Source organism: Protomyctophum bolini (genome assembly GCF_963924005.1).
Source record: "Protomyctophum bolini genome assembly, chromosome: 17".
Lineage (NCBI taxonomy): Eukaryota > Metazoa > Chordata > Actinopteri > Myctophiformes > Myctophidae > Protomyctophum > Protomyctophum bolini.
Window position 1 is genome coordinate 15670166 of NC_137878.1, and position 12919 is coordinate 15683084.

Here is a 12919-nt window from a genome sequence, read left to right on the forward strand (position 1 = left end):
CCTGCTAATTAAGCCTGCTAGATTAGGATCGTAGCAATAACTAGACTAGATCATTTCTTTTATCGTAAATCATGACTGCTTCGATCATTTTTATATTAAAAGATTTTTGACACCCTGACACATGTTTTTCTGTCTTCTAATAAAGCCTTTTAACAAGACTTTAAAGGGAAAGATAGGCAAACATTTCAGTGTCATCAGTAATTTGGATTAAATCCTTTTTATTTGCATGTTGAAAATAACAATATATAATAGCAGATATATAAGCTCTGTGGGTGCTATTTGTCGTACAACAAAGTATTAAGTGGTCAATCATAAAAATTGGTCCTATCATATTAAATTATGTTATTACAATCTGCCAATAGCTAAAAGCTGACTTGCAAAAAGAAATCAATGAAAATCACAATACGGCCATTCATATAAAAATAGTCTTGCTGTGGTTTCTTTTTTCAGTTTTATATCTTTTGGAGCACTGCCATGGTTTTGATAGATTCTTTTTTTTTTACTGGTCATAATTCTGCAAAACTGCCCATAAATGTTTGCCTTTGAATGTTGCAGTCGCAGCTCTTTGCGTACCTTTCAATTTGTTGATAGTGGTTCTGCCTCATTTAATAGAACAAGCTGTCTCCATTCTAGGCTTAAGCTTAATTTATACTTAATTACATACATCGCAGAATGGTGGTGCTTGCTGTGACAAGAAGTGCTTTTTCAGTTATTTTCAGCAAGCCTACGGAGTGTAAATTAGGCTTTACAGTGTGGTAGGGGCTGCTGCTTAGCCTATTATTTGCAAATCATGCTTACTGGCTAACTCTTGCGCTTTGCACTGTTGCTTCCGCTGTGCTAATGTTATAAATTGTGTGTTATCAGCCATAATGTGTTCTTTCTGCTTCTTTCTCTGTCTGTCTGTCTCTCTGTCTCTGCATGTGGTGCATCTACTTCCACTAATGTGACATTTTCTTTGCTTGCCCCCTGTGCGTTATTCAAACTGCTGACGCCCTGTGTGTGTGTGTGTGTGTGTGTGTGTGTGTGTGTGTGTGTGTGTGTGTGTGTGTGTGTGTGTGTGTGTGTGTGTGTGTGTGTGTGCGCGTGTGCGTGTGCGCGGGTGTGCGTGTGCGCTTCCATGTTTGACTTTGCGTACACGTGTCTGGGCTTGTACAAATCCTGTGTTTTTGTGTGTGTGTGTGTGTGTGTGTGCTCTGCTGCGGCATGGCTCTGCTCTGCTGTACAGCCCGCCGTCTCTCCTTCTTCGCCAACTGTCACTAACAACACTCAGACTGTCAATGAGGACTGCTCCTCCTCACCCACACACACTGAGCCCGACTCCACCACTGGTGTAGAACAGGTGAACACACATCCATACACACACACACACACACAACACACACACACACACACACACACACACACACACACACACACACACACACACACACACACACACACACACACACTCTTACTATCTGTTGGTTGATTGATCTTAACACACCCTGCCTTCCATTAACTCATGTATTATCCATGTTTTCATGCCCTTGTCATTGTCTGTCATCAGTGATTCCCAACCTTTAAAATAATTCTGTTGTTATACCGATGAACAGGAACTTTAACTACGTTAGTTCCATTGGTCCAAGCCTATTAGTTCCATTGGTCCAAGCCTTAGTTCCATTGGTCCAAGCCTTAGTTCCATTGGTCCAAGCCTTAGTTCCATTGGTCCAAGCCTTAGTTCCATTGGTCCAAGCCTTAGTTCCATTGGTCCAAGCCTTAGTTCAATTGGTCCAAGCCTTAGTTCCATTGGTCCAAGCCTTAGTTCCATTGGTCCAAGCCTTAGTTCAATTGGTCCAAGCCTTAGTTCCATTGGTCCAAGCCTTAGTTCAAGTAGTAGAGGTATGTGTTTGGCTTCTGCCGGTCGATTTTGATATAAAGCTTATAGCCAAACCCGCCGCGGGTTTGGCTATCAAAAGGTAATTATTATAACCCGCGGTGCCGCGGGTTATGGTGCTGGCTGGCGCTAAGGGTGTTATTAACACAGCAGGCGGATGGCTGGAGTATTTGGTGGTCAGATGGGTGGGCCACAAACACTTTATCCAGATGATCAAGTGGGCCCTGATCCAGAAAAAGGTTTGGGATGCACTGAGTCAAAACCATAGTCATTGATTTTGAATATGATTTCTCCTTCCTTCCTCCCTCACTCACCATTCAGTTGTCAAATGGTTTCGACCACCACGTTGCCCCCTATCTGCATGGAGCGGTACTACAGTCGCCAGACGGCCACCTCCTCCATCCATCCCTCACTTCCTCCTCCTCCTCCCCCCTCTCCTCGCCCTCCTATTCGCCCACCTCTCCCATGTGGGCGTGGTCTCGTCAGGGCTCCTGCAGCCTATTAGGGGAGTTCCCGCCCTTCTGCCCTCTGGGGGCTGGAATGGTCCCATCTTCCAAAGTGCCCACCTGGAAGGTTTGTTCCTCGCCATAACTCTCACTCCCCTCTCCATTCTCTTCTTGTTTGATCTTTTGTCTTTCATTCCCTTTTCCATCTTTCCTTGCTTCCTTATCACTTTCCCTTCGTCTCCCCGGTCTTCTCCGGACCTCCAACTCAGCCACGTTACTATACTTTACATCATGCTCAGAAAGGCTTTGAGGACTGCTAATGTCTTATTTCATTTGAAAAGTTTCTCCTCTCATTTTCTTTGATGTCCATCAGCCACACAGAGAGATGGATAGATAGACCTTTATTGGTTCCGCGGGGGGAATTCAGTCACCAGAGGCTGCGTCAGTTAAGATACAGTTACAGAGCAGGAGAAATACTGTAAGATATCCTCAAGATATCCTCAAGTCTTTGCAATGCAGTTATTTTCTTTTCTTTCTCTTTATCTCCAAATTGTTTCCACCCAGTTTTAGCCACTAAATTGAATTTAGATATTGCCAGATGTATCGGTCGGCGGAGAGTTGGCTACGCGAGACTAGCTTCACAGAAACGTTGGCTGAATACTGTCTGTGATTTCTGAAACCCTTTTCCGTTTGTCAAAAACTTGGGGTAAGACTTGATTAAATGCTTTACATGATTTTTTTTATGATTAATGTAGGACTGGGCTAAGCCTGGCCCCTATGACCAGCCAATGGTCAACACACTGAGGAGGAGCAAAGACAGGAAGGAGACTACAGATCCCAGCAGCCACCAGGGCAGTGATGTCACAACACTAGGAGAGGAGCCACAGAGAGTGAGAGCTTCCTGCTCTGCCACAACACCCAAGGTGAGATCATGTGACTTGTTCAGCTGCAACTATAATAGACTACTGACAATATAAAAAAACAATAAGTGGACTTTGACACATATATGACAAGATGGAACATTAGTTTGACCATGAGTTGGAGCATAAAGGCCTATTCATAATAAACTACAACATGATGTCACGCCGCGGTGATAAGCGACTCACCGCTCACTCAAACACATCTCTCTGTTTTTACTAACCAAACGGTGGTCACCTTATCACCTAAAACTGGAGTATGGATAGGCCTTTAAGCGTTATTCATAGTCTGGATTTTCGGTGGTGAGCTGACCACCGAACTACAACATGACGTCACGAGCCGCGCTGAAGAGCAAACCACCACCGCCACCGCCCCAGCCCTTCTCTCTGTTTTTACTCACCACCGCTCAACGTTATTTCAGCTCCGGTGGTCACCTCACCACCGGAGTGGTGGTCACCTCACCACCGGAAATCCAGACTACGAATGAGCCTTTAAACCTCAGAATCATCACATCATTTAACCTTAATGTCTACGCCAAAATAGCCAAACTACAAGCTCACAACAACCTCATAACGTTGTGCTTTTGGTGAATTTACCCCCCAGAACAGGGAAGTTAGCTAGGATTCATGTGGCATTATTTTACACGTGTGTGTGTGTGTGTGTGTGTGTGTGTGTGTGTGTGTGTGTGTGTGTGTGTGTGTGTGTGTGTGTGTGTGTGTGTGTGTGTGTGTGTGTGTGTGTGTGTGTGCGTGCGTGTGCAGGATGACTGTGAGGCCCATGAGGAGCTGGCGAGGGCGTTGGCCAGAGGCCTCCAGCTGGACATGCACCGCTGCAGCAGAGACTCTCTGCAAGGTTCCAGTGGCTACAGCACCCAGAGCACCACACCATGCTGCTCTGAAGACACCATACCCTCACAAGGTAACACACACACACACACACAGACAGACTGACATAAAGGCACCCAGAGCACCACACCATGCTGCTCTGAAGACACCATACCCTCACAAGGTAACACACACACAGCCAGACTGACATAAAGGCACCCAGAGCACCACACCATGCTGCTCTGAAGACACCATACCCTCACAAGGTAACACACACACAGCCAGACTGACATAAAGGCACCCAGAGCACCACACCATGCTGCTCTGAAGACACCATACCCTCACAAGGTAACACACACACAGACAGACTGACATAAAGGCACCCAGAGCACCACACCATGCTGCTCTGAAGACACCATACCCTCACAAGGTAACACACACACAGACAGACTGACATAAAGGCACCCAGAGCACCACACCATGCTGCTCTGAAGACACCATACCCTCACAAGGTAACACACACACACACAGACAGACTGACATAAAGGCACCCAGAGCACCACACCATGCTGCTCTGAAGACACCATACCCTCACAAGGTAACACACACACAGACAGACTGACATAAAGGCACCCAGAGCACCACACCATGCTGCTCTGAAGACACCATACCCTCACAAGGTAACACACACAAGCACACAATTTACAATTTAGGCATTTAGCAGACGCTCTTAATCCAGAGCGACTTACATTAAGCAAGAACAAAAAAGCATGGGAATACATCACATAAAAACATGTATCATGAAACATGCGTAAGCTAAGAAAGTAACAGTGGAATATCTATAATGAAACTATACATATAAGCTATACATCTATACTACTATGATATACATATGTACTATGACGTGCTATGACTACATACAATGCACTTATGCTGTCTACATAACAGCTATAAGTCTGTATCAAATGCTATCTAAGTCTACAGAATTGCTATCTAAGGGGGTGGGGTAAGTGCTACGGGCCATGATGGAGTCTGAAAAGGTGGGTTTTCAGACTACGGCGGAAGATTGGGAGTGATGCTGCAGTTCTGACTGACACACACAGCCAGACTGACATAAAGGCACCCATACCCTCAACACCATACCCTCACAAGGTAACACACACACACACACACACACACAGCCAGACTGACATAAAGGCACCCATACCCTCAACACCATACCCTCACAAGGTATCTCACGCACACACGTGCGCGTTTGTGCTACTATACATTTTATTTTTTTATCCATTAATATTGACTGCCAACAACGTGTTTTGACGTGTGTCAATCCAAAGCCCACACCGCCAGGGACGTGCGTGTTTTGACGCGTGTGTTTTTAGTGTGTTTATCAATGATCAGGGATAGATTGTACTGGAGCCAAATATTCTGTGACTATTTGAAAGGTAAGGAAAAAATCACTAGAAGGGGCTGAATTATTTATTAAATTGAAAAATGTAAGACCTGAGGCCGATTCAACAAATGTCTTCTAATTCAGTAGTTCTCACACTTTCAAGAGAAACACACAACTAGTGTATAAATCAAACCTAAATCTCAAATCGTTATTGTCAACAGACAAATATTTGAAGACACCATACCCTCACAACATAGGACACAGAGAACACCACAGCATGCTTCTTTGTATTTACTATACACAAAGACACACACAAAGTAATACACACACAAATGCATGCGCACGCACGCACACACACAACCAGACATAAAACACACTGTCGTTCTGAGGACAAGATGACACAAACAGCCACTATGTGTGGCTGTTATTCTCAGAACTCAGCTGGATGCTCATAGCCTCATACACAGACTTCCTCATACAAGATACTAAACAGATATCAGTCATGTCAGTTCATTTTACTTTAAAATGTTCATAATGTGTGAGTACAGTACACTGTGAACCACTGTTCTGTTTGGCCACTTGCCAGTATGTGAATAAACCTCAAATTTGATCCGTTCTGAACGTAATTCCCACTTAAATGAAAAATGACCTGTTTTTCTAATCCCTGTCAGTGTCAGACTGTGACTACTTCTCGGTGGGAGTGGACCAGGAACCGGAGCAGGACCTGGACAAGTCGTGCACCATCCCCCGGGGCAGCGACATCGGCCAGTCCTACCGACGCATGTTCCAGTCCAAGAGGCCTGCCTCCACCGCGGGCATTCCCTCCAACCCGTCCGCCGTGGTGACTCCGGGCACGGCCACCATCCGACGCACGCCCTCGTCCAAGCCCAACCTCCGCCGGCCCCCGGGGAGCCTGGGCCTGGGCCCCATCCCCATCAAGCCCCCGATGATCCCCGTCAAGACGCCCACGGTGCCCGAGCACCCCGGGGGCTGGGGCCTGAGCGAGGGAAACGACGGCGGGGGTCCCAGCGCGCGGAGTCCGTTCAGCCCCCAGACCCCGCTTTCGCCGCAGGGGCCATTCTCGTCCAAGACGACCACGCCGACCTGGGAAAACGGCGGCCTTCTCCAGGCCCTCCACAGTGGGGGGAGCTCTGACCCTCCGACCCCGCCTCCGCAGCCCGGCGCTCGGGTGACAGAGTGGGAGCGTCAGCCTCTGCCAGAGGTGCTGGAGGAGATGGAGTGCAGCGGAGGCGAGGTGGAGGATGTTCTGGTGTCCATCCGGCGAGGCGTTAGGCTCAAGAAAACGACAAGCAATGACCGGTCGGCGCCCAGGATCCACTGAGATGAGGGACGCGTGCCGTTGGGTCGCCCGCGTCCATCAGCCACGGATTTGCCAATTGGATTGAAGTGAATGAGTACAGACACAAAATGGCCACTACAAAATAGATGCAAATGGTCAAATGGAGGAGTTGACTCAAGATGCTGATCAGGGGTCAAATTGGATATGTTGTCATTGATGGTTAAAGTGGTATTTCATTTTGGGGTAAAAAGACAACAACTAAACTGTATTGCACACAACATGCCAGTGTAGTTTTAGGAATAAATGCTATAGATAAGGATATTGTTTGTCCTGGTGGCTGCCCATGCTGATTTATTTCTGCTTTTGGCTTCTAGTCTATGGGGACCAAGAAATAATCCTATCAAACATTATTTGACTTATTTGAAATGGTTGATGGTTTGCTGTTGTCACAGCTCTCCTCTTTTACCCCGCCAGCCATTTTCTCGTCATCAGGAAAGGTGCCAGAAGCCTTAGCGCCGAAGCATTTTCTTGGTTGAGGTTGACTATTAATGAAAATTCTGCTCCAACGTGAAATACCTCTTTACGGTTAAACTTGAGAGACCCCTGCTCCGTTCTTCGAAGCAACTTCAGCCGAGCAAACGAGCAAACGGAACAAGAGTGAAGTGTAAATGATGTTGCCAACGGATGGACACCTGCATAAGAAGGATATTGTTGTAGCCGATATGTTTAGATCAAAAATATGACTACATGTTTCAGTGTCGTTTAGGAAAGCGGGGAAGATAAGAGGGAAAATGATATGAGAGGGGGCTGGACAGAGGAGAAGGAATGAGTATTTTCAAAAGATCTTTATTTGTATGTACATATTTATATCTTGATGCGTTTGTATGTTTTGTTGTCACAGCTCTCCTCTTATTCCCCCTGCCTACCCCCCCATTCTCTCGTTTTCAGGAAAGGTGCCAAAAGCCTTAGCGCTGAATGTTACTTAAATAACTTTTTATTTTCGTTCAGTTTAGGCTGAATCTTTTTCTTGCTGTTTTTTTCTGTGAAAACATATATAAGGTATTTCAAGGAGAGGATATTACAAGGACAATGAAAGAATGGAAAAGATGAGATGAGACAGAAGGAAAATGGAGATTGGGGAAAGAATTAATTAAGGAAGTATCTAATTACTATGTTGTGTACCGTTTTGGAGAGTCCTGTGACCCTTTCTATAGCAGCAAAGACTTTTCTACAGCATTTAAAACCACATAATTAAGCCTGCATGCTCTAAAGGAGTTTACCCCAGTACAATAATAATCCTTGTGCCTCCTGGATTAGCATAATAAGAGAATACACATACCTTAATCTACTAATAACCTACAGTACCAATACGAACGGTAAATGAAGGAGGAACAGGGATTCTTTTGAGGAACCAGGAAGCCTTCAACCTGGGAGATCAACTTGCCTGTCGGTGTGAGTACCGTGGTACATGTGGTTCATTGGCTACACGTTAAGAGTGAAATAGATCGACCCACATCAGGTGTTGCCTACAGCTTATTATAAACCATTGGTTTTTAGCAATCGTACTTATAGCTGTTAACTATTCGTTATCAAGCACTGACTGTTGGCACTATTATCTTTGCTATTAGCTGTACAATATAACTGTAGGCTTCAACATCATTAACAAGCAACCTAAAAGTGAGAAATCACCTCGTATTTGGAAAGCACCAAAGCACTTACGATTCTCTTTGTGCTTGGGAAAGTAATTAACATACTTATCCGTTTTAATATCAGTTAATATCACATGGTGATTCTTCATATTTCCTTTCCACTTCAAACTTGTAGTCTTCCTGGTTCCCTAATGACGTGTTCCCTCCCATCTCCTCATACCGTACCATCAGTGACATATTGCTCAAACATCACCCAAAAATGATCAACTAAAACTCTTCAAATATGCATCTAGTCCATGGTAGTGGTTCACTGGTTGCTGCTACAGATTACTTGTTACTACTTGGCTGTAGTAATTGGAGTAATGTGGATTAGTGTATTGAACTATCATAGTGATGCATGTCCAGTGATGGTAGTGATAGTAGGTTCCTGTGGACCTTTTAAGATCTAATGTTAGTTCAAAAGCTAAAGTGTTGGGACAGTAACTTGGATAAATGCTTGATTTCCAAAAGCATATAGCCTATATCTGTTTGTTTTTTTGTTGACACTAAATTGTTTTGTGTGTCATTCAAGAGTCCAAATGTCTTTGATATTGTTTCCACATGGTTTGGTACGTAGGCAGAAGACAATTTGTACACATTTTAATAAATTATAAAGTCTAGTGCACTGTCCCAATAACTAGATTAAATGGAGAATAAAAAATTGTATATCTCTATTGAAATATACACCTAAATAACTGGAGAATCTAGCAGGTATACAGTATATACAGCATCTTCATGATATTTATTTGGAATGATTTCTAGTCACATGATGTTCTAGCTTGTGCTTAATTTATGCTCTGTCGTGCAACAGTGTCGCACACCGAAGATGGCAGGTCTACAAGCTCACAGCGCGTCACATCCGCAATGCTTTGTGAGCTTGCAGATCTGCTATTTTCTGCATGCAACAACACCGACCGAGCAGATGCAGGACTGCCAAAATGTACATTACGTATGACAAATAAAAGTGTAAGTTACAGAGGCTTGCACACATACTGTAATAAGTACTGTACTGTATGTGTCAAGGGAAGAGCTCTATTTCCCATCACTGTACATCACTGGGTTAGGCAGCTCTAAAATACACAGGATCCAGTGTGTCGTTATAAGCATTTAAAATGTCATTTAAATGCTTGTACGACCGGATGTGTATGAAATTATAAACGGTTAATGTGTAACGAGCACATTTGCAAACTGATACTGGCTTGTAATGTTGGTGTGGGATAGCAAGACTAGTTGCCTGGTTGCTGAGCTGGAATACAGTTAACTCCCATTTTATACTATAATATTATAGTCCTTAATGTATTTATTTTCATCCGGTTCATTTCTCCTCTATTTTCTTAAAGGTTTTTATGCATTTCTTTGTGGTATTATTGAGTAGGAGAAATGTTTCAACTTTTCCCCCATCTGTGCTGCCGGGCGTTCAACATTTCAATTCACAGATCCTTAAGCATCTCTGATATAAATGCATGTTGTTTTATTTCTTCCCCCGCCCCTCACTCTGTTAAAAGGGTTTAGTATTAACTGTTTACTGTACTGAAGTTATTTACGTACCCCGAATGGAACTTCGGTCTCCATAGATCCCTGGGATGATGTGTTAATTCTACACAGGAATCCGTCTCCATAGATCCCTGGGATAATGTGTTAATTCTACACAGGAATCGGTCTCCATAGATCCCTGGGATGATGTGTTAATTCTACACAGGAATCTGTCTCCATAGATCCCTGGGATGATGTGTTAATTCTACACAGGAATCGGTTCCCATAGATCCCTGGGATAATGTGTTAATTCTACACAGGAATCGGTCTCCATAGATCCCTGGGATGATGTGTTAATTCTACACAGGAATCTGTCTCCATAGATCCCTGGGATGATGTGTTAATTCTACACAGGAATCGGTTCCCATAGATCCCTGGGATGATGTTAATTCTACAGTAGGGTCATACATTTCTACTTCAGTGTCCGGCAGTTTGACACCTATATATGACGACTGAAGCCTGTCTGGTTTTTATACCGCCCCCTTCCCTTAATATTCCACATAGGTTTTCGGAACACGCGTGTAGCTGATGCGATGACATGCATATGACGCTGAATGTTCAAAAGATCTGCGAGGAGATATGACTGTTTATGTCTACTATCAATAGTCTGGGTGGTCCCAATCCAATCACTGGAGTTGTTATAGTGATTTACAGCAGTATACACGGGTATAATACTGTATGTAACGACTTTGACAATGTGCCCTAGTCTGGTTACAGCTATAACACCCGTAACGCCCCATTTATAGGGATTACGGGTGATTTATACTTCAGTGTCACACCAAAAATAACTCGGGCCTAACAGGCATTTGTCCTGTTGCAGTGCCCTTGAGTGAGGCATTTAACCTTCATTGCAGGTCTCTCTGCATGAGAAGATGAGCTAAATGCCTAGAAATGTCAATTTGACTGATTCTCCCAATTAGCAGGTGATCCAGATTGGAGCTCAACCCAAAATCACTCGTCCAACCCCAGTGTGTGTGTAGGAAGGCCATTTTGTCCCGGAGCTGTAAGTAGTGGCTGCTGTTGGTGTGTTTTGATTTGGGTTTTTTTTTTTTTTAATAAAGCTTTTGATGTTGAGATGAGTTGCCAAATTTTCTGTATGCTATTAAATGGTTATGAAGGTTATCCAGGTTTGATGTTTTAAATCTTGGTTTGATGAAAAGAATAAGAAAAAGACTCGCCCGGTGCTGTTCTCCTCAGACACTTGATTTGACCCCTTTCCTGTTCTCTATATCAGGGTTTCATTCCAAATCACCATGTATCCATTTAGGCAACGAAAGCTAAGAAAATACCAACTGTATGTTCATTGTAAACATTTAAAAAAAAAGAAAATGTCTATGTTTACATTTCCCAATATTATTCTATAAGCACGTTGTTAATGTGTGTAATACATTTTATTAAGTAGTTCATTTTACCCAGCAATTATTTTAATAATCTTTTTCACAAATGGTGGATATCACATTTTAAAATGAAACTCAACCCTGCAAACCCAAAAAATGACTTATTTTCTATCAATGACACATGAAGCCTTGATTTCATCGATATTTATTTTGTTTTTGTTGCATTCCTGAGCCAATAATTTACTGACCGATGACCCGGTCATCAAATTATTGACTTAGAAATGAGTCAAAACTAAAAGAATCTCCATGAATTCAAGGCTTAATGGTGTGTGTAATTGATGAAAGGGTGAACAACCGGTAGCCTACTGCTCATTTATATTGACTTCCTCTAAAGTTGTCCCAGTCTGATATTGGTTATAGTTGCACTACAGGGCAATGAAGGGACTTGTGTATAGCCAGGCAAGGATTTACAATACAAGATCATGACCACTAAAAGGCATCCCTGCCTGAATGTATCAATGTGTGTTAAATGAACCACTTAAACCCAAGATATTACACTGAGTGAGTCCCCCAGGCCAAGGTCTAGCTTTGCTCAGTATTTCCCTCTACTCCAAATCTCAGAGATTTGCCGATCTACAAGCTCACAACGCAACGCATTGTGAGCTTGTTGATAAACTATTTTTGGCAAATGTTTTCCCAATTGTATGCTAGGGTTCAAGTGGTTAATGTTATATAAATTGCATTTGAGGAAAAACAATTGACAATAATAATCCGCATGTTTTTTGAAATTTTGAAAAAAAAAGTTATCCTCGTTTCTCATCATTTTGGACCGTGGGCTATAGCCTATATCGTACGGCATAACCCCCAACCGTTACTTTTCAGGAAACAGGGGGAGAGAGCACCGTCTCCCGATGGTCCTTCCCAGCACCTTGATGTCATGACATGGGACTTGAACCGGCCAACCGTCTGAAGCAGAGGCAACGGGTGAAGCGCTCCACACCATTGAGCCAAGGCACCTTGGGGCATTCAGCAGATGTCTCCTGGTGCTTTTGAGTTTTTATTCAAGAAAGTCAGTGTGCAAAGCAAAGTGTGGGAAATGTGGGATTTGAACCCTGGACCTGTGGATCACAAACACAGCCACTCATCACACTGAGCTAACTGCTAGGGTCAGGCCCATTCCTCTCTGTTATGTCATATGACGAGCAGGCGGTGGCTCAGGGGTAGAGTGCCTGGATGGGAACCGCAAGGTTGCCAGTTCGAACCCGGGCTCCCCCAGAGTTACTGTCGAAGTGTCCTTGAGCAAGACACTGAACCCCTAATTGCTCCCGATGTGCTAGTTGGTGCCTTGCATGGTTTCCGCTGCCATCAGTGTGTGAATGGGTGAATGTAATGCACAATCTATGTAAAGCGCCTTGGATAAAGGCGCTATATAAATGCACCATTTACCATTTAACTGAATCTGGAAGTATTCCTTTATTAAATGATTCTTCATAGTCTGGAATTATAACTGATCAACTTTTTTTTGTGACTTTCGCCTTTATTTTATATGGAGGGACAGTCAGTGGTGTAAACTTTATTTATATAGCACATTTCATACATAAAATGCAACT

General features: G+C 43.6%; 1 protein-coding gene across 2 annotated transcripts in view; it reads left to right on the forward strand.

Moving 5' to 3' along the window:
* LOC308332388 (protein MTSS 1-like) overlaps positions 1-12051 on the forward strand; it is an 80246-nt gene extending 68195 nt beyond the window's left edge. For both annotated transcript variants that reach the window (XM_080788274.1, XM_080788275.1), the window contains 4 exons: positions 2195-2446; positions 3075-3242; positions 3999-4155; positions 6123-12051. In XM_080788274.1, the coding sequence (XP_080644400.1) occupies positions 2195-2446; positions 3075-3242; positions 3999-4155; positions 6123-6793 (1248 nt within the window). In that variant the 3' untranslated portion in view covers positions 6794-12051. The remainder of the gene's footprint in view (positions 1-2194; positions 2447-3074; positions 3243-3998; positions 4156-6122) is intronic.
* Positions 12052-12919: the final 868 nt, after the last annotated feature.